A 21,224-nucleotide genomic window follows, 5' to 3' on the forward strand; every position below is an offset into this window, starting at 1 on the left:
CAAACCTTAAATCACAAAGGCAACTAAAGGTTTGTGCAATATTTTACATTTTAAATAATTGTGTCAAAATGTTAGTATCTTGTAGATGTAAGTCTTCATTCTACAATTTTTTTTTGGAAATTGCATGCAGTTTTCAGTTAAGGAAGAACTGTGTGCTTAGTTCTAAAACAGTGTTTATCTTTTTTTCTTCTTAGTTTTCAGTAGTTAAACTTCAAAAAATGCCTTTAGATACAGAAGTCCGTAGTGCACTTTCTCCAAAATAGGATTTAGAGATTTCCTTTTAGAAAATCAGTTAAAAGAAACAGGGATATTAAAGATGGATGCTATACCTTCTTCATGGTTACAGTGTGGAATTATTACAATAAGGTACTTTAAATTCAGTGGTTAGCCCTGTATTTGAAAGGTAGATGCCAAATAGCAGAAAAACTATGAATCATTATGGATAAACAGATTTGCGGATAGTTTTTTTTTGTTTGTTTGTTTTTTGTTTTTGGCCGGGGCTGGGTTTGAACCCGCCACCTCCAGCATATGGTTTGGTGCCTTACTCCTTTGCAGATAATAAAACTATCTGCTACCCCAGATAGTTTTATTATCACAACAGATATGGCAGGAGACAACCAAAGTAACACAAAAAGAACAAGCTTTGTTAAGATATAAGAAATAATTTATTTTTTCAGAAAATGTTTTGAGATCCAAGAGTCCAGGCTAGAAATTAATATAAAAGACAATAATACAGTAAAGGATGATCAGAATAACTAGTTATTGGGAAAATGCTAAATGAAAACAGCATTAGATACCACCTTACACCTAACACGTAGAATGAATAAATTTAAAAAGATTGCCCTTAACAAGTGTCAGTGAGGAGAAACTGGAATTTTCAGACCCTGATAGTTAAATGAAACATGAAAAACAATATAAAATCTTTGGAAAAAAATCTGGTGGTTTCCTGAAAAGTTAAACATACTACACCAGCCATTTGATAATTATATAACTAAAATAAAAATGTCAAATTCCTAGAAACACACAAATAATTTAAACTGACTCAAGAAGAAATAGAGAGTCTGACCAGACTTACAATAAGATAAAAAATTAAATAAGAAGTCAAAAACCTTCCAAAAATGAAAAGTCCACTACCGGATAGCTTCATTGACAATTCTACCAAAATTAAAAAATTAACACCAACCTTTATCAAACTCTTGAAAAAAAAAATTGCAGAGGAGGGAATACTTCCAAACTCCCTCTGTGAAGCTAAAGTTACATCAAAACAAATCTAGATTAGAGGTCCTTCATAAGAAATGATAATTATAAATATTGTTTGTGAGTAGAGATATAAAATCCTCAATAACAGAAAATCACATCCAACACATGTGGGCAAAAGTGAGGAATCCCAGATGGAGCACTGCTCAGTTTCTGGTGGGAATATAAAATCAGGTAGCCACAAAATTAACCATAAATTTACCATATGGCTCAGGAATTCCACTCCCAGTATATTGGTAAGAGACACTGAAATAAATATTATATTCCAGCCATCATCAAAGCATTATTCACAAGAGCAGAAGGTAGAAATACTCCATGTCAATCAACAGATGAATGTATAAACAAAATGTGATACATACATTTAAGGCAGTAAGGCAGTGGTTCTCAACCTTCCTAATACCACAGCCCTTTAATACAGTTCCTGTGGGTTGCAACCCACAGATTGAGAACCGCTGATATAAGGAATACTATTAAAAGCAGCCATTAAAAGCAAAGGTTTTCTGATTCATACCACCATGTGGATTAGCCTTAAAAATACTATACTCAGTAAAATAAGCTAGATGTAAAGGCAGAAAAAATACTGTACAAACGTGGTATTATTAGACTTATATATAAAATAAATAAATTCATAAAGATAAAAATTAGATTAGAGTTTATAGGTCACTGGAGAGGCTGTTATGGGTAGAATGGACATTTATTGCTTAATAGTCACACAGTTTATGTTTGGAAGGATAAAAATGTTTTGGAAACGTATTGCAGTATGGTTACACAACACTGTGAATATAATTCATGTCTTTGAATTATACACTTAAAGACAGTTACAATGGCAAATTTATTATATATATTTTACCAAAATAAAAAAGATATAAAATAATGGTTTGCATCTACAGACCATTAGCAAATGGAAACAAAATGTTTAACTAATAAACCATTCATAGTAATAGTACAAAGACCAAAAACCTAATGATGAATGTAGAAAAAAAAAAGTTGTTCAAATTTTTAAAACAGAAAATTATAAAACATATTATGAGGTAGTAAGGTAGATCTAAACACATATAGTTTCACTGCATCCAATGAGTGGAAAAAATAATATTTTAAATATATCCATCCTTCCAAATAATTTTATAATTTTAATCATATATTTTCCCTCAAATAGCAACCTGTTTATTATTATCATCATCATTACCTTCAGACTCTAAAAAAATATTTTAAAATCTGTCTAAATTGCAGAGTTATGAATAGCAAGTCAAGATAAATAGAAACATCATTATACTGGGGACTTCAACATTATACTAGGGACTTCCCATTTTGTCAATCCCATAAAATGGGACATTTTATCCAAACAGAAAATAAACAAACAAGCAATTGTCTTAAACAGAACTCTTGAACAACTGGTCCTAACACATATTTATAGAACATTCTACTCAAAAACCACTTAAGATTTTTTTCTATCATAATCTCTTGGAAAATTCCCTAAGATTGATCCATCCTAAGCCACAAAATATGTTTCAACAAATTTTCAAAAATATAAATTATACCATGTATTTCCTCAGACCACAGTGAAATTAAATTAGAAATCACTCATCTCTACAAAGTCATGGAAGCTAAACAATCTACAGATGATAATAGGTGCGTCAAGGAGGAAACAAAAATGGAAATCAAAAGATTATTTGAGCTAAATGATAAAGGAGCCAAAAGTTATCAATATCTATGGGATACAGCTAAAGCAGTCCTGAGAGGAAAATTCATAGCCATCACTTGCTACATCCAAAAGACAGAAAAAGCACCAATAAACCATCTAACGAATCATCTCAAAGTGGAAAAAGAACAGCAATCCAATTCCAAACCCAGCAGCAGAAGGAAAAAGCTAACCAAGACTGGAGTGGAACTAAATGAAATTGATAACAAAAGAATTATACAGAAGAGTATTGAAAGAATAAATTGACAAGCCTAACACTAAATTAACCAGAAGCACAAAAGACAAGACAATTACTAGGTTCAAACAAAAACAAAAAAATGGAGAAATCACAATGGATACCACAGAAATACAAAGTATCATCTCTGAATATGTATACTATAAATATCTCTATTCACATAAAATTGAAAATGTGGAGTAAATGGACAAATTCTTGGAAATACACAGCCTCCCTAGGCTCAATCAGCAAGAAATGAAATTGCAGAACAGACCAGTATTAAGTACTAAAATTGAAGCAGCAATAAATTCTTTTTCAAAAAAAAAAAAAAAAAAAGTCCTAGACAAGATGGTTTCACAGCTGACTTTTACCAGACAAGAATTAGTACCTATTTAAATAATGAAGACAATATTTCATATCTCTGTCTCTGTACCAATGACAATTGCCCTTTAACTGTATCTCTACAAAAAGAAGATAACCTCCTTGCTTCTTGACAATGGGCTTAGCTGTTTGGTTTGCATTTACTGACACAATCATAAAATTCCTGATCCAAACATGGGCTTGAAATATACTTTTCATAGTTTTTTCTAGATTGTAGATCAGGGGATTCAGCCCAAAGTTTACCAATGTACAAAAGCTACAGTCCATATTAACAATGAACAAAAATATATGGGGTTAAGAACACAACAAGTAAACAACCTACTGATGGTTCCGTGGAAGATAGTAATGGCAGTTAGATAGGAAACTGGATGGCCAGTGACAGCACTCACACAGTTAAAAATCATTTAAGAGTTCATTCTGCAAAAAGGATAAGGTCACCAAGTAAAAAATAGGTGACTGCCAAGTAAAGAAAATAGATCCCAAAATTATCAATGAGAAACAAAACTTCTGGGACATTTTATCTGTGCAGACGCGAAAGTTAGAAATTACCCAAACCAGTTGTAGGCCATCATTGCATACATGAAAGTTTATGTTAACACAAATATGCATACAAAGAAAATTTCATGACACTTTCTGTAAAGAAGATGGTTATATATTCACAGTCAAGTATTCTCACACTTTAGGTATAATACAATTCCAAATTACTTTCTCATTCAATAGAAGTTATTTACATTTATTTATTATTTATTTATTTCCTAAATATATCAAAAAATATTTTTCACATATATTAAGTAGGTAATCCTATTCTTGAAAACTAAAGTTATAATTCTTTTCTGAAATAGCTTAATATTTATATTTTGCTCTACTCAGGTGGTACTGAACCACACTGCTACTTTAAAGGAGACAAAAAAACATGTTTCCCAGAACTTACTGATTCAAATAAGCTGTTTAAACAAATGTGACTTCAGATCTAATAAAGGCTGTAATCATGGGTGACTGTAATGCTTTTATTAAGGGAACTTTAGGTTAAAACATAAGTAGTAGATCTCTTAACATTTTAGTTCAGAAAAGAATGAATTTTTCTTGGTCCTGAATTCCATAACATCCACTGGAACAATAATTAAATATAATTCTTTCTTAAACTGACTGAGATGAAGGGAATCAGATCCAAATATCTGTATTGAACCAGAGATAATGGACATTAAAAGCTATAGCATATGCAATGTTTACTTGTTTTAAAATATAATTATATATTCATTAAATAAAGCTAAACTATCATGTTACATATAAGTTGGACACAGTTGAAACACAAGTAAATACATAGTTTGGGATTATATTGAGGGACAATGAAGTCTGGAGGTGATTAAGCTCCTGACTGTCTCTTTCACATCTTTGTTCCTAAGGCTGTAGATAAGAGGATTCAGCATCGGAATCACAACTGTAAAAAACACAGTGGCCACTTTGACCAGGAGCCATGAGCTGTTGGAGTTGGGCACACAATAGAGAAGGAGAATGATCCCATGGAAAATGGTGATGGCGGTCAGGTGGGAGGCACAGGTGGAGAAGGCCTTCCGCAGTCCCCCTGTGGAAGGCATCTTGAGGATAGTGACAACTATGAAGATGTAGGAGGCCAGGATGACCAGGAGGCTACAAGCTTCATTGAATATAGAAATGACTAAACAGGCCATCTGGCTGAAGGAGGGGTCAGAGCAGGCCAGAGACAGGATGGCAGAGTACTCACAGCCAAAGTGATTTATGATGTTAGGGCCACAGTAGGAAAGTTCCAAAAGAGAATATGTGAGTGTCAGGGAACAGAGTCCTCCCCACAGGTAAGTCCCAGTGACGAGGAGAGCACAGAGCTTGTGAGACATGGCAACTGTGTAGAGTAGAGGGTTACACACAGCCACAAATCGGTCATAGGCCATCACCGCTAACATGAACATTTCTGTGATCACAAAGCCACAGCCAAAGAAAAACTGTGCCATGCATCCACGGAAGGAGATAGTTCTGTCTTCCACTACCAAGCTCTCCAGAAGTTTGGGTGTAAATACATTAGAATAACAAAAATCCAAAAAGGATAGATGGCTGAGGAAAAAGTACATGGGTGTTTGTAGCTTGGGGTTGACTCTTACGACCACGATTATGCCCAAGTTCCCCAGCATAGTGACTGTGTAGATGGCCAGGAACAGCAGGAAGAGGGGAGCCTGGAGCTGTGGATATTCTGAGAAGCCCAGCAGGATGAATGTGGTCACAGAGCTCTGGTTTTCATTATCCAGTACCATGGCTGAATGTTAAAAGAGATGAGGACAGAGAGACACAGAAAGGAATGGAGATATAAGGCTGGATTGCCTGAGCTCACGGGTTGTAGACCAGCCTGAGCAAGAGCAAGACCCTGTCTCTAAAAATAGCCAGGAATTGTGGCGGGCACCTGTAGTTCCAGCTGCTTGGGAGGCTGAGGCAAGAGAATCTCTTGAGCCCAAGAGTTTGAGGTTGGTGTAAGCTATGACGCCACGGCACTCTACCAAGAGCAGCAAGTGAGACTGTCTCAAATATATATATGTATTAAAAATAATAATATATATATATATATTTGCATGGCCCTCTTACTCTTTTATTTGCTACTTTAACATTTTTAGTATATTTTGGAAGGCAGGGCACTTACTGTGTTTGATGTTTTTCTTCACGCTGGTAACTAAATATTCCAGGCAATGTACTCATTCTTACAAGGGTATCATTGACCCTCTGAGCTGATATTGATACTAAGAACTAAACCTTTTCCCAGGAGTATGCTGCAGGCCAAGAGACAATGAACTAAATAACTTTCTTTTATTTTCTATGTATCCAGTAATGACTCCTAAGTGAGACAATTTGAATTGTCTTAGGTCAATATCGAGCTTTGTCCATGGTTTACAGGTAAGAAGCATTTCCATGTATATGCCCTTGAAATTCTCTGACAAATTTTAAGATTCTTCATTTATCATATTATTACATTTTATTCCCTATTTGACTCTTTTCTCAGTTCCCTTTGCTGCATGCACAATACTTCTGGGTAACTGGATTAACCCACCACTGATACTTGCCTTTATTTAGACCATTCTCTATCTATAATTTTTTACTGTTTACTCAAATTCCTTTCATATTACTGTTTACTAGAGTCGTTTCCATTTTTATAGACCCCATTACAGTTCATCAATTTGTTGAGTCTTTGTTAAATATTCTTTCATCTCAGTTCCTGGAGAGTGCACATGTTGTACTCAACATAAACTTTATAAAGTTTCTGCACAATCTAGAAGATTTTAAAAAATCATCTAAAAAAAAAGATACTTTCATCCATCTTGAAATTATTTTGAGGGCCAGGTCCACATGGTATATTTATTAGTTCACCAATAAAACAAGTACTGAAAAATGCTTAAAGAAGACAATAATTATTAAAATTATGTCAGAGTTATAATTTTATCGACATAGATATGGTATTGCTTAGAATTAATTAAACTGAGTCCTGAGAAGATTACAGGGGTTGAATGAATAAACTATAATCTTATTCTGAACAAAGCAAACAAACAAACAAACAAAAAGCTGTCTGATCAGAAATTCTAATCTCAAAAGTTAAGTTTCTTCTTCTCATTCAGAGAAGCTAATTTGAATGTGCGGAGAAAAGGTAGCATCTTATCATGCTATTTTCTAGAAAATATGGGTTTCGGAAACAGATTCTACTGGTTCAGATTCAGCCTCTTACACTCAAAATTTTTTAGCAAAGTTTTAAATTATCTGACCCTCAATTTTATCATCTATGAAATGGATAATAACTAGGTCCTTTATTATTTAGTGCCAAATTGTTAAATGGGGTATGCTTTTAAAATGTTTTTAACAAATCTGTACTTAGCTAAACCCTTTGCCAATATCATAATAATCTTTCCATCATAATCTTCTAATATGTTAAATTCTCAGAAAATTGAACCACAAAGACATTTGAAAATGTCTTTGTGCTATAAATTTGGAAAGCTATTTTCAAAAGAGTTCTATATGCTGGAATTCCTTTAATTGTAGATTTTTCATTCAATCATGGATTCACAATTTTATCAATTTCTCCATCCACCAATATAGAATTTTCTTTTTACCGTTGGTGTCTTATCTTTGTCTGCGTCATTCTAATTCTCTTTTTGCCATCTCAGCTCTGTAGATTTGGGACAAAGACACGAAATTAAAATGATCCCCTTTTTCTTTCTTTTTTTTTTTTTTTTTTTTGTTCTTTGAGACAGAGTCTCAGTATGTCCCCCTCAGTAGAGTGCTGTGGCGTCACAGCTCACAGCAACCTCAAACCCTGGGCTTAAGCAATTCTCTTGCCTCAGCCTCCCAAGTAGCTGGGACTACAGGCGCCCGCCACAACACCCGGCTATATTTTTGTTACAGCTGGTTAGCTGTTGTTTTAGCCGGTCCAGGCCAGGTTTGGAGCCGCTCCCTTTGATATAGATTCAGATTCATCCCCTTCCACTTAAAATTTAGCAGATTTCCCTTTTAGTCTGGAATACAGTGTTTTTGAAGGGATTTTACTATAAAATCTATCAGGCTGAATCCCTTTGACCTAGGTTTCTGTAACATATCCAGGAACTTGTGACCAAATCATTTTGTCAATACAATATTGCTTTATTCATAGTTGCATTTTAATTCTTTATTTTTATTTTTTTATTTTATTTTTTATTTTGAGACAGAGTCTCACTAGGTCGCCCTCGGTAGAGTGCCACAACAAAAGACATGTCACTTAGACCTGGTACTCTATGGTTCACTCCTTTAAAATGCCACCTCTCTCCCTTCATGTTTTGTATTGTATAATTACTTTACACACTTCTAAAGAATTTTTCCAAGAAAGCTTTGCTAGTAATCCAAATTTCCTTTTTTTCCCCCTCATTATGTTATCCCTCCATGGATATGATAATAAACATTTATATAATGCCTGTAATTTCTACTAGTGTTTGTTTGTTTCCGTCTTTTAGCTTTTTCTCTGAAGAATATCACCTGTTTAGGACAAGATCTCCATTGAAGGTATTTTCTCTAACCTCTGAAGTACCTCACATAACAGTGAAGACATATTTTTGAATAACAATGGCCCCAGAAAAAATAAAAATTGAATTAGCTTTTTAAATATAAACCACAAACTAAGTAGACATTGCAGCCTGCCAAAAATTCACTGGAATTCAGTATACCTCCTATGAGAATGAAATGATAATCCTAGGTTGAATCAACTCACCTGCAGCCAGATTTCCCTGATGTACTTTTTATTAAAGGTGCCTGGCTTTGCTAGTGTTAAGAATGTCATAAAAATCCTTTCTTAAAATAGAAATTTTGTATAATTTTTTTTCTAGGCTTTTAGGAAGTTGGTGACTCTTGAAGAATATAATTCAATGAAGATACCAAGAAATAACATTTTTCCAACTGCAAAGATATTGAATGAAGCAGAGAGGTGTTGGTAAGAAAGAGACAGACCGTGAGCCCTATCCCATGATCACGTTGTTTGTTTTACATTTAATTGCTTGACTTTGGGGACATAGACCCTGGAGAATCCTGATAGTTTGTTGTCATGAGCTACAAAAAAAATAATTACAACTAACTTCCTTTCATCTAACATAATTTATTCTAAATCATTCATATGTTGGTCTTCATGTCTCAGAAAATTACCTCTATAAAAATTACCTTTATAAAATTCACCTAATGCAATTTCTCCATCTATTTCTTCATCCTTCGAGGAAGGAAGACAGTGGGTTCAAATTTTGGTCTAACAATGTCCAGTGCTATGGCACTGGTGACTGAACTCAAATTCTTAAGACTGGAACATATATAGAGACATTTGAAAACAAAGATTACAATTCTGCAAAAGGACAGCAAACTTTGGTGCAGTTAGTATTGGAAGATTCTGACACGTTAGTGGGCTAAATTTAAGCAACTAATTAAGATTTGTATTTGTAAGTATAAGTTATTTTTAATAGGAGTGGCTAGAAAAAAAAAATAAATGTCTACTTAAAATCTTCTGAGCCTGACCCCTATCAATACATTTGACCTGATGTTTCCACTGAAGACAAGTCAGGGATTTATTTATTATTTTTTTTTTTTAATTTTTTTATTAAATCATAACTGTATACAATGATATGATTATGGGGCATCATACACTCACTTCATAAACCATTTGACACATTTTTATCACAGTGGTTAACATAGCCTTTCCGGCGTTATCTCAGTTACTGTGCCAAAACATTTATATTCTACATTTACCAAGTTTCGCAAATACCCCTGTAATATGCACCACAGGTGTGATCCCACCGATTCCCCTCCCTCTACCCACCCCCCCTTTCCCACTTCCCCCTATTGTTAAGTTGTAGCTGGGTTATAGCTTTCATGTGAAAGTCCCAAATTAGTTTCATAGTAGGGCTGTGTACATTGGGTATTTTTTCTTCCATTCTTGGGATACTTTACTAAGAAGAATATGTTCCAGCTCCATCCATGTAAACATGAAAGAGGTAAAGTCTCCATCTTTCTTTAAGGCTGCATAGTATTCCATGGTATACATATACCACAATTTATTAATCCATTCGTGGATCGATGGGCACTTGGGCTTTTTCCATGACTTAGCAATTATGAATTGGGCTGCAATAAACATTCTGGTACAAATATCTTTGTTATGTTGTGATTTTTGGTCTTCTGGGTATATGCCCAGCAGAGGAATTACAGGATTGAATGGCAGATCTATTTTTAGATCTCTGAGTGTTCTCCATATATCCCTCCAAAAGGAATGTATTAATTTGCATTCCCACCAGCAGTGCAGAAGTGTTCCCTTTTCTCCGCATCCACGCCAACATCTCTGGTCTTGAGATTTTGTGATATAGGCTAGACTCATTGGAGTTAGATGATATCTCAAAGTAGTTTTGATTTGCATTTCTCTGATGATTAAAGATGATGAGCATTTTTTCATATGTCTGAAGGCCGTGCGCCTGTCTTCTTCAGAGAAGTTTCTCTTCAAATCCCTTGCCCAGCCTGCGATGGGATCCCTTGTTTTTTTCTTGCTGATGCGTTTGAGTTCTCTGTGGATTCTGGTTATTAAACCTTTGTCAGAGTTATACCCTGCAAATATCTTCTCCCATTCTGAGGGCTGTCTGCTTGCTCTGCTTACTGTGTTCTTAGCTGTGCAGAAGCTTTTTAGTTTGATCAAGTCCCAGTAGTGTATTTTTGAAGCTGCTTCAATTGCCCGGGGGGTTCTCCTCATGAAATACTCACCCAGACCAATTTCTTCAAGGGTTTTCCCTGCATTCTCCTCTAGTATTTTTATAGTTTCATGTCTTAAGTTTAAATCTTTAATCCAATGAGAGTCTATCTTAGTTAATGGTGAAAGGTGTGGGTCCAATTTCAGTCTTCTGCAGGTTGCCAGCCAGTTCACCCAGCACCATTTGTTAAATAGGGAATCTTTTCCCCACTGAATGTTTTTAATTGGCTTGTCAAAAATCAAATAGCGGTAAGTAGCTGGATTCATCTCTTGGTTCTCTATTCTATTCCAGATATCTACTTCTCTGTTTTTGTGCCAATACCATGCTGTTTTGATCACTATCGATTTGTAGTAAACTCTGAGGTCTGGTAGTGTGATTCCTCCTGTTTTGTTTTTATTTCTGAGTAATGTCTTGGCTATTCGAGGTTTTTTCTGATTCCATATAAAACGAAGTAATGTTTTTTCAAGATCTTTAAAATATGACAGTGGATCTTTAATAGGGAGTGCGTTGAAATTATATATTGCTTTGGGTAGTATGGACATTTTGATAATGTTGATTCTTCCTAGCCATGAGCATGGTATGTTTTTCCATTTGTTAACATTTTCAGCTATTTCTTTTCTTAGAGTTTCATAGTTCTCTTTATAGAGATCTTTCACGTCTTTTGTTAGGTAAATTCCCAAATATTTCATCTTCTTTGGCACTACTGTGAATGGGATAGAGTCCTTAACTGCTTTTTCAATTTGACTGTTGTTGGTGTATATAAAGGCTACTGATTTATGAATGTTGATTTTGTAACCTGAGACGCTGCTGTATTCCTTGATCACTTCTAGGAGTTTTGTAGTAGAGTCCCTAGTGTTTTCCAGATACACAATCATATCATCTGCGAAGAGCGAGAGTTTGATCTCTTCTGACCCTATATGGATACCCTTGATCGCCTTTTCTTCCCTAATTGCGGTGGCTAAAACTTCCATTACAATGTTGAAAAGCAATGGAGACAATGGGCAGCCTTGTCTGGTTCCTGATCTGAGTGGAAATGATTCCAATTTAACTCCATTCAATATGATATTGGCTGTGGGTTTGCTGTAGATAGCCTCTATCAGTTTAAGAAAAGTCCCTTCTAGACCAATTTTCTTGAGTGTTCTGATCATGAAGGGATGCTGGATATTATCAAAAGCTTTTTCTGCATCAATTGAGAGAATCATATGGTCTTTGTTTTTTAATTTGTTTATGTGCTGAATTACATTTATAGATTTACGTATATTGAACCAGCCTTGAGACCCTGGGATAAAACCAACTTGGTCATGATGTATAATTTGTTTGATGTGTTGTTGGATTCTGTTTGTTAGGATCTTGTTGAATATTTTTGCATCTATATTCATTAGTGATATTGGTCTATAATTTTCTTTTCTTGTTGGGTCTTTTCCTGGTTTGGGGATCAGGGTGATATTTGCTTCATAGAACGTGTTGGGTAGTCTTCCTTCTTTTTCTACATTTTGGAACAGGTTGAGTAATATAGGTACTAATTCCTCTTTAAAGGTTTGGTAGAATTCTGACGTGAAACCATCTGGTCCCGGGCTTTTCTTTTTAGGGAGGTTTTGTATAGTTGATGCTATTTCTGAACTTGATATGGGTCTGTTCAACATTTCCACTTGATTCTGGTTAAGTCTTGGAAGGTGGCGTGCTTCCAAGTATTGGTCTATTTCCTTCAGATTTTCATATTTCTGAGAATAAAGTTTCTTGTAATATTCATTAAGGATTTTTTGGATTTCTGATGAGTCTGTGGTTATTTTGTCTTTGTTGTTTCTGATTGATGATATTAGAGATTTTACTCTTTTTTTCCTGATTAGGTTGGCCAGAGGTTTATCTATTTTATTGACCTTTTCAAAAAACCAGCTTTTTGATTTATTGATCTGTTGTATTATTCTTTTGTTTTCAATTTCATTTAATTCTGCTCTAATTTTGGTTATTTCTTTTCTTCTACTGGGTTTGGGGTTGGAATGTTCTTCCTTTTCCAGTTGCGTGAGATGTCCCATTAAGTTGTTAACTTCCTCTCTTTCCGTTCTCTTGAAGAAGGCTTGCAGTGCTATAAATTTCCCTCTTAGAACTGCCTTTGCAGTGTCCCAGAGGTTCTGATAGCTTGTGTCTTCATTGTCATTTTGTTCCAAAAAATTGGTGATTTCTTTCTTAATCTCATCTCTGACCCAGCTATCATTCAGCATAAGGTTATTTAACTTCCATGTTTTTGTATGGGTATGCAGATTCCTGTTGTTACTCAATTCAAGTTTTATTCCATGATGGTCCGAGAAGATGCATGGAATAATTTCTATTCCTTTAAATTTACTGAGGTTAGACTTGTGACCTAAAATGTGATCAATTTTGGAGTAAGTTCCGTGGGCTGATGAGAAGTATGTGTATTCAGTTTTGTTGGGATGAAATGTTCTGTAGATGTCTGCTAAATCTAAATATTGGATGGTTAGGTTTAAATCTAAGATTTCTTTGCTCAGCTTCTTTCTGGAGGATCGATCCAACACTGCCAAGGGAGTGTTGAAATCTCCAACGATTATGGAGCTGGAGGAAATCAAGTTACTCATGTCTGTTAGAGTTTCTCTTATAAATTGAGGTGCATTCTGGTTGGGTGCATAGATATTAATAATTGAGATCTCGTCATATTGAGTATTACCCTTAACAAATATGAAATGACCATTCTTGTCCTTCCTTACTTTTGATGGTTTAAAGCCTACTGTATCTGCAAATAAAATTGCAACACCTGCTTTTTTCTGATTACCATTTGCCTGAAATATGGATGACCATCCTTTCACCCTGAGTCTGTATTTGTCTTTTAAGTTGAGATGTGACTCTTGTATGCAACAAATATCTGGCTTAAGTTTTTGTATCCAGTCAGCTAACCTATGCCTCTTTAGAGGACAGTTTAAGCCATTCACATTGATGGAGAGTAAGGATAAGTCTGGTGGAATTTTGGGTATCGAGTTTTTCAAAGGTCCAGTGGACATTTTTAATCCTTTCGCCAGTGTGGAAGTTGGAGTTTGATCCGAAGTTTCTGAGTGAGTTTACTTTTGTGGTATAGGATTGGGTTGGTCATTGTGGAGGATAGGTCTGAGAACATCCTGAAGAGCTGGTTTACTTATGGCAAATTTTTTCAACATATGAATGTCATTGAAGTATTTAATTTCTCCATCATAGATGAAACTCAGTTTAGCTGGATACAAGATCCTGGGTTGAAAGTTTTTTTGCTTTAGGAGATTAAAAGTTGATGACCAGCCTCTTCTTGCTTGAAAAGTTTCAGCAGAGAGATCTGCAGTTATTCTAATATTCTTACCTTTGTACGTTATAGTTTTCTTTCGCCGGGCTGCTTTGAGAATCTTCTCTTTCATGTTAACTTTAGTGAAGCTAATTATGATATGTCTGGGAGATGGCTTATTGGGGTTGAATCGTACTGGGGTTCTGAAGCTGTCTGCTATCTGAATTTCAGATTCTCTAGGCATGTCTGGAAAATTTTCTTTCATAATTTCATGTAGAAGGGCCTCTGTGCCCTTGGCTGCAACTTCATCAGTCTCCGAAATTCCTATAACCCTTATGTTATTTTTTTTCGAATTATCTGAGAGCTCTCTGAGTGAGTGATCCGTTTTTGCTCTCCATTTCTCTTCCTCTTTGAGAGATTGGGAGCGTTCGAAGACTTTATCTTCAATGTCAGAAATCCTTTCTTCTGCTTGCTCCATTCTGTTACTGAGGGATTCTACTGTATTTTTCATATCTTTGAGGGCTGTAAGTTCTTGTTTCAGTGTGTCTAAGTCTTTGGTGGTTTTGTCTTTAAATTCGTTAAATTCTTGAGACAGTTTTTGAATTTCTCCTCGAATTCCTAATTCCATTTTATTAATCTTGTCTGCAAACCAAATTCTGAATTCGACTTCTGACATCTCAGCCAGTTGTTTATGAATGGGATCTTCAATCATATCTGCCGTATCTTTTCTTGGGGGGGTTGATCTATTCTGGTTATTCATGTTACCAGAGTTTTTCCGCTGATTCCGCCCCATGGTTTACTCCCTTTGGTTTTTCCCCTGGGGTTTTATCGAGGGCCCGTACAGTGTTGTGGCCTGAGAAACTGGGGCCCTGTCTGGTGTGGTGGAGCAAAGTGGTTCTGTCTTGTTTTCAGCTGGTTTCTGTTCGATCCTATTGCAACTTCTACTCTGGCTTGAAGTCTCAGCTGTGTGGAAAAATCAGCAATTAAGTCACCCCGCCTGCCCACCTCTGGCCCCAGTTGGAAAAGGAGAATCAAACCTTCCTACAATCGCACACCCAGGGCACCACCTGAAAAGTCCTCAGTCTATTAGCCCAGTTCAAAAGGTCCGAATCAACTGTCTCAATCGGCACTTGTCTCAGGTGGAAGGGTTCAAGAGGTCTCTGGGAACTGGATCACAGGGGCCTGGTGACTCCTCTGAGACAGCTCACCCCAGTGCAGCGTGGAGTCAGGAGGAGCCACCCCGCAAACAGAGCAGTCTGGGAAGGTTGACGTCTCCTTCCCCACTTTGCCCCTCCGTCGGACCCAGTCACTGGTATCTCTGCAGATGGCTAACCCAGTTGCCTGCAGTGAACAGACACTCCAGGGGTTTGCACCTGCCTGAATCGCGAGGAAGTCTGCCAGGCCCCCGCAGACTGCCGCTATCTAGCAGGAGGAGATGGGGCCTGACATCTTTGAGTGTTTGATGCAGGTGATGGGAAGGAGGTATTCACTCAGGCTTAGCCCCGTCCCTGATGGATGCTGCTAACAGAACAGAACAGAACAGACAACTTTGTGAGGTTCTGTCTCTGTTCCTGTCGTCGCCTACAGGAGACGGGCTGTTTTGAGTTCAAACGTCTTTGCTGCTGGAGAATTGCGTCTGAACACCTCTCTGGGTCGGCCCCGCCCTGGAGGCTTCCGGGTTTGTGAGCCGTGTCACCGGTGGCCTCCTCTGGTTGCCCAGGGAGACAGGGGGTGTGGCCTCAGAATATCCAGAAGTGAGCGTTCTGCCGTTAAAGAAAAAACGGCTGTTGATCTACCTCCAGGGAACTGCTGCTCTGGTGTGGGCACTCAGGCGACCCTTTTCTCCTCTGTCCCGCGCCCCAGAGTCAGCACTGAGCAGCCGCAGTTTGTGCTGGGTCCACACCCCTTAAGAGATCCCCCAAGAATCAGAACTCTTGGGGGATGGGCCCCCAGACCCGGATTGGGAGTGGGGCGGGGGGAAGCTAGAGTTTCATTCAGTTTCACGCAATACTACGGTCCGGGGAGGGCTCCTGCACTGCACCGCAGGGAAGTGCCGCCAAGGCTTGATTTCCCCTCAGCGGAGTGCCCTCTCCTCGCTCACGTATCCCAGAGTCAGTGCTGACCTGACGCAGCTCAGGCACTGTGCACTCCCCTCGAGAAATCACCCAAGGAGCCGAACTCCGGAGGGATAGGCCCTCAGACCCCGAGTGAGAGTAGGGGTTCTCAGCTCTCAGCGGGGAGGCCAGAGTCTGGTTCAGTCTTGGGTCCCCTATGCCCGGGGAGGGTTGGTGCACTGCACCGCAGGGAAGTGCCGCGAGGCGTGACTCCCCCTCAGCCCGGTGCCCTCTCCTCACTCGGCGCGCCTCAGAGTCAATGCTGACCAGACGCAACTCGGGGACTGTCCACTCCCCTTGAGAAATCACCCAAGGATCCGAAGTCCTGGGGGACAGGCCTCCAGACCTCAGTGGGCGGGAGGGGAGCGCCGGGGATTCAGGGTTGCCGGCAAAGGATTCCCAAAGTTTTATTCAGCCCTATGTCCGGCAGGAGAACGCCACGGCACCCCAGTAGGGGAGGTAGGTCCAGTTTTTAGAAGGTCTCTCCCGTGGAGTGTAGTGGGAGGGTCTTTAATTTCTGCCCACTTGTTCAATTGTGGGGCTACAGAGCCGGTCTCATGGGGGAGGGGGACTCCCGTCCGCTTGGTGGTGGATTTTGTACCTTTTGTTTGCGTCCTTGTGATCACAACTTGCCTCAGCGGTGTTGATGTGCGTTCTTCAGCCTTCTCTCTTGGTGAGGCTCAAGTCCACCAGGATACTTACTAAATTCCTGTCCCTTAACTCTCCTTCTGGACGGGAGCCTTTGTTGAAAGCTGGCTTCAGTCCGCCATCTTGTCTCCCCATCCAAGTCAGGGATTTAATGAATGAAATTACTTTTACAATCTCTAAGCAAAGGATTACTTTCAAGTAAGTTGCTCATAAATAGATACTATTTTTGTTCTTTTACATAGTATCTTTTATTTTGCAGATGTCTCATCATGATAAACCACAAATAAAATATAATAAAGACAAAGTAAATGCAGAACTACCATATGATCCAGCAGTCCCCCTACTGGATATACAACCAAAAGAAAGGAAATTGTCATGTGGGAGGGATATCTTCACTCTTTTTTTTATCGCAACACTATTCAAAAATAGTCATGATATAGAATCAACGTAAGTGTCTACCAAAGAAAATGTGGCATATATACATAATGAAATATTGTTGAACTGTAAAAAAAAGAAAAGAATAAGACCTTGTCATTTGTAACAACATGTATGAAACTGGAGAACATTATTTTACTGAAATAAGCCAGGTACAAAAAGACAAATATTGAATCTTCTCTCTCACATGTGGGAGCTAAAATAAGTGATCTCGTGGAGACAGAGAGTAAAATAATGATTACCAGAGCTCAGAATGGTAGCGAGGAGAGGTGGATAATAGAGATATGTTGGGATGCCAAGAGTAAGTAAGGTGCTTGCCAAGGTTTTCAACAAGCTTAATCAATAACTGTAGCAAAGTTTCACTTTTCTCAAACCCAACCACAGAAGTGGTTCAGAAAGCAAGGACTTCTGCATTTTGAGTGGCAGGAATAGGACAGGTATGCTCAGTAGCTTCAGGCAATGCAGGTAAGATGGCTGCATTCAGGTAGGATTAAAGCAGGTGCACTGCCTGATAACGTATGTCACCAAGCAGGCCTACGTACTCCTGGGGAAGGATCTAAGAAACCACCATCAGGCCTACCATACACTCTCTTGGGAAGTTCATGCACCCACACCAGCCAGTCCAGCTCCACAGTGCACACCTCTAAGGTCACTGTGTGGTGCAGGGATCTCCAGGATAGCAAGTAGAACATCTGGGTTTAAGAAGGAGCCTTCTCTCTCTCCATACCTGGCGTGGGGGAAGATCTGGAAAGCATCCCCTTAACCATGTGAATGAACAGTATCCCCAATAATGGGACATCCTGATATCAAATGTCTTTTGATGGAACACAAAATTGCCTACACAGAATTCTCATGAAAAACCAGAGCATTGCACCTAAATATAATAATAAGGAAAAAAAACTAAGACACTGTAAATAGGAAACACCCCCAAGATAACTGGCCAGGATGTGTCAAAAAAATGTAATGTACAAATAACCAAAAGAGAAACCAAAGCGATATAAACCACCAAATGGAGTTGTTACACCTTGATTGGGTCTTGGGCTGCCCATTGACTTGGTGCCCTCTCTTGCTCAGTGCTGGTTTTCTATTCCTATCTGGTGAATCTTGCTCACCCCCTGATGTTCTTAAATGAGGCACAAGACTGGTGTCTGTAAGTGGTGAGGATGTGCTTCCTTTTCTAAATGTTAGTGTCTTTCCCTGAAACTCTGGCCTGCACTGGAGCAGGGATGGGAGCTTTGTGTCTGGGGCAGGGCTTTCCAACAGGTAGGTCTCAAATGTGGGTGAGGAATAAGAGTCCAGGTGCCCCTCTCCTGGCTGTCCCTGCTCTGTGCCAAAAATGCCAGGATAGGGCTGGCTGGAGTTCATTGTTTTTGTTATGTTCTGTTTTTCATTTGGGATACCACCTCAGGCTGTCACAGAGTTGGGTTTATTCAGGAAAGTACATTTCAGCACTTCTCCTATATGTGAATGTTTGATGGCCCGTGCCCTAGGGAAGAAATGGGAAGATGCAGCAGGCACAGACAGGCTGTCACCTGAGACCGTCTGGTCTGCCTTCTCTGAGGTCACTCTTGCCCTCTCCCTGTCACCTGGGTCACACCTGGCTCCCTCGGTCCTGCAGCCCCCTCCTGGAAGCTGCAGTCTTGCTACTTGAGGTGTTACCCTAAGCCTCTATCTGATTGGTGTGCCAGAAACGAATGGTAGGCAGAATACTAGTCCTCAAAAATATCCACATTCAGTCCCTGGAACCCGTGGATAAGGAGCTGACGCTGCTAGAGGGACTTTGCAGATGGGATTAAGCTTGAGACCTTGAGATAGGGAAATTATCCCGAATCATCTGGGTTGGTCCTGAATAGGACAGTCCTTAGACGGAGAGCCAGTCACAGGGATGCCTAGGGATCAACTTCAGATTGGAGGGATGTGCTTTGAAGATGGAGGAAGAAGCCGGGAGCCGAGCCGAGGAACACAGAGGCCGCTCAGCAGAGAAAGATGAGAACACGGATTCTCTCCTTAGTCTGCAGAAGGACTCGGCCCGGCCAACACCTTGACTGTAGCCCAATAAAGCTGATTTTGAACTTCTGACCTCCAGAACTCTAAAAGAATAACTTTGCTGGTTTAAGCCACAAAATGTGTGGCAATTGGTTACAGTAGCAACAAGAAATGAATCTCTTTACCACTGCCAACTGATTCCGTTTCTCCCCGTTATTTTCCGCAGAGAGGAGAGTCCTTACAGTGCCCAGAGGGGGCGCTCTGGAGCCAGACTAACGTCTTGGGCGGCACCTGCAGTTACAGCGCGCCCTGACGAAGTCCCGCGGCCTCCCGGGACTGTGGGATTCCTCCCAGTAAGAAGGTGGAAGTGGACGATGCCGCAGTCCCGGCCGGCAGCCTTCAGTTTGCATCAGAATTGCAGTTTAGTCCTGCTTAACTTCAAATGTTTTAAAGTTTTTCATTGTTTTATCTTGAAAAGGATAATGTTGTATTATCCTTGTATTGTATTATCCTTGAATAGGATAACTTTGTATAAAACTGAAAGTTTAGGGCAGCGCCTGTGGCTCAGTTGAGTAGGGCGCCAGCCCCATATACTGAGGGTGGCAGGTTTGAACCCGGGTCCGGCCAAACTGCAACAACAACAACAAAAAATAGTAGGGTGTTGTGGCGGGTACCTGTACTCCCAGCTACTTGTCAGACTGAGGCAAGAGAATCGCCTAAGCCCAAGAGCTGGAGGTTGCTGTGAGCTGTAACGCCACAGCACTCTATCGAGGGTGACAAAGTGAGACTTCTGTCTCTAAAAACTAACTAACTAAATAAATAAAACAGAAAGTTTGTTTAAAAAAAAAAAAAAGTTTCCAGTGAAAACTTATTCTCTCTTTCACCTCTGTCCTCAGATGCCCTGTTTTCTCCTGCATCTGGTATACACCTGCAGAGATATTTCTATACATGTATCAGGAATTTTGCATGCACCCCACACACACATACTTTAAATAAATAACAATGCACCATATAGTTCGTGTCTGACACTATGCTTTTATTATTTAATAGATTTTGAGGGTCTCCTCGTGTTAATAAAGAGGAGGATTCATTATTGTGTTAATAGCTGCGTACATCTCAATCCTACGGATGTGCCATAATGTTTTTCTTTTCCTTTGCCAGTGGAATTATAGAGTATTTCTAATATTTTGTTATAAGAAACAGTACTGGCATATATAACTGAATAAATATATCATTTTGCATAGTAGTGTATGTTGTGACAGTTCACATTTCTAGAAATGAAGCTGCTGGGCTTCTATTCCCAGATCTACAAAGAAGAAAAATCGAAATGACCCAGGGGTTTCTAGTACGTTTGTAATATTGTATGTGAAATTTCCACACATCCACACAAAAACTTGCATGTGAATTTTCATAGCAGTATTACTCAAGATGCCAAAGCATGGAAAAACAAACCATCAATAAACTAACACGTGTAAAGATATTGTGGTATGTCAAGGCAATGGAGAGCTATTCATCATTAAAAACTAATGACGAAGTTAGGGCCAGGGCCAGTGGCTCATGCCTGAAATCCTGGCACTCTGGGAGGCCCAGGTGAGTGGATTGCCTGAGCTCATGAGTTCAAGACCAGCCTGAGCCAGAGTGAGATCTTATCTCTAAAAATAGCTGGGCATTGTGGCAGGTGCCTGTAGTGGCAGGTACTTGGGAAGCTGAGGCAAGAGAATTGCTTGAGCCCAAGAGTTTGAGGTTGCTGTGAGCTATAATGCCACGGCACTCAACCAAGAGTGACAAAGTGAGACTCTGTCTTAAAAAACAAACAAACAAACAAACAAAAAAAATGAGTGAAGTAGTACTGACACACAAGAGCAGGACAAAAAAAACCTCATGTTCTATGATTCCATTTGTGTGAAGTGACCAAAATAGGAAAATTCGCAGAGACAGCAAGTAGATTACTGGTTGCTAGAGGATGGAGGATTCGCAGATA

At 38.9% G+C, this 21,224-nt stretch overlaps 1 protein-coding gene across 1 annotated transcript; it reads right to left on the bottom strand.

Annotated features, from left to right (window-relative positions):
* Positions 1–4,882: 4,882 nt before the first annotated feature.
* Positions 4,883–5,833, bottom strand: LOC128565738 (olfactory receptor 1165-like). Its single transcript, XM_053562439.1, has one exon. It carries the CDS (start codon positions 5,831–5,833, stop codon positions 4,883–4,885), a length of 951 nt encoding a protein of 316 aa, XP_053418414.1.
* Positions 5,834–21,224: the final 15,391 nt, after the last annotated feature.

The sequence above is a fragment of the Nycticebus coucang genome, chromosome 14 (genome assembly GCF_027406575.1).
Source record: "Nycticebus coucang isolate mNycCou1 chromosome 14, mNycCou1.pri, whole genome shotgun sequence".
In the NCBI taxonomy this organism is placed as follows: domain Eukaryota; kingdom Metazoa; phylum Chordata; class Mammalia; order Primates; family Lorisidae; genus Nycticebus; species Nycticebus coucang.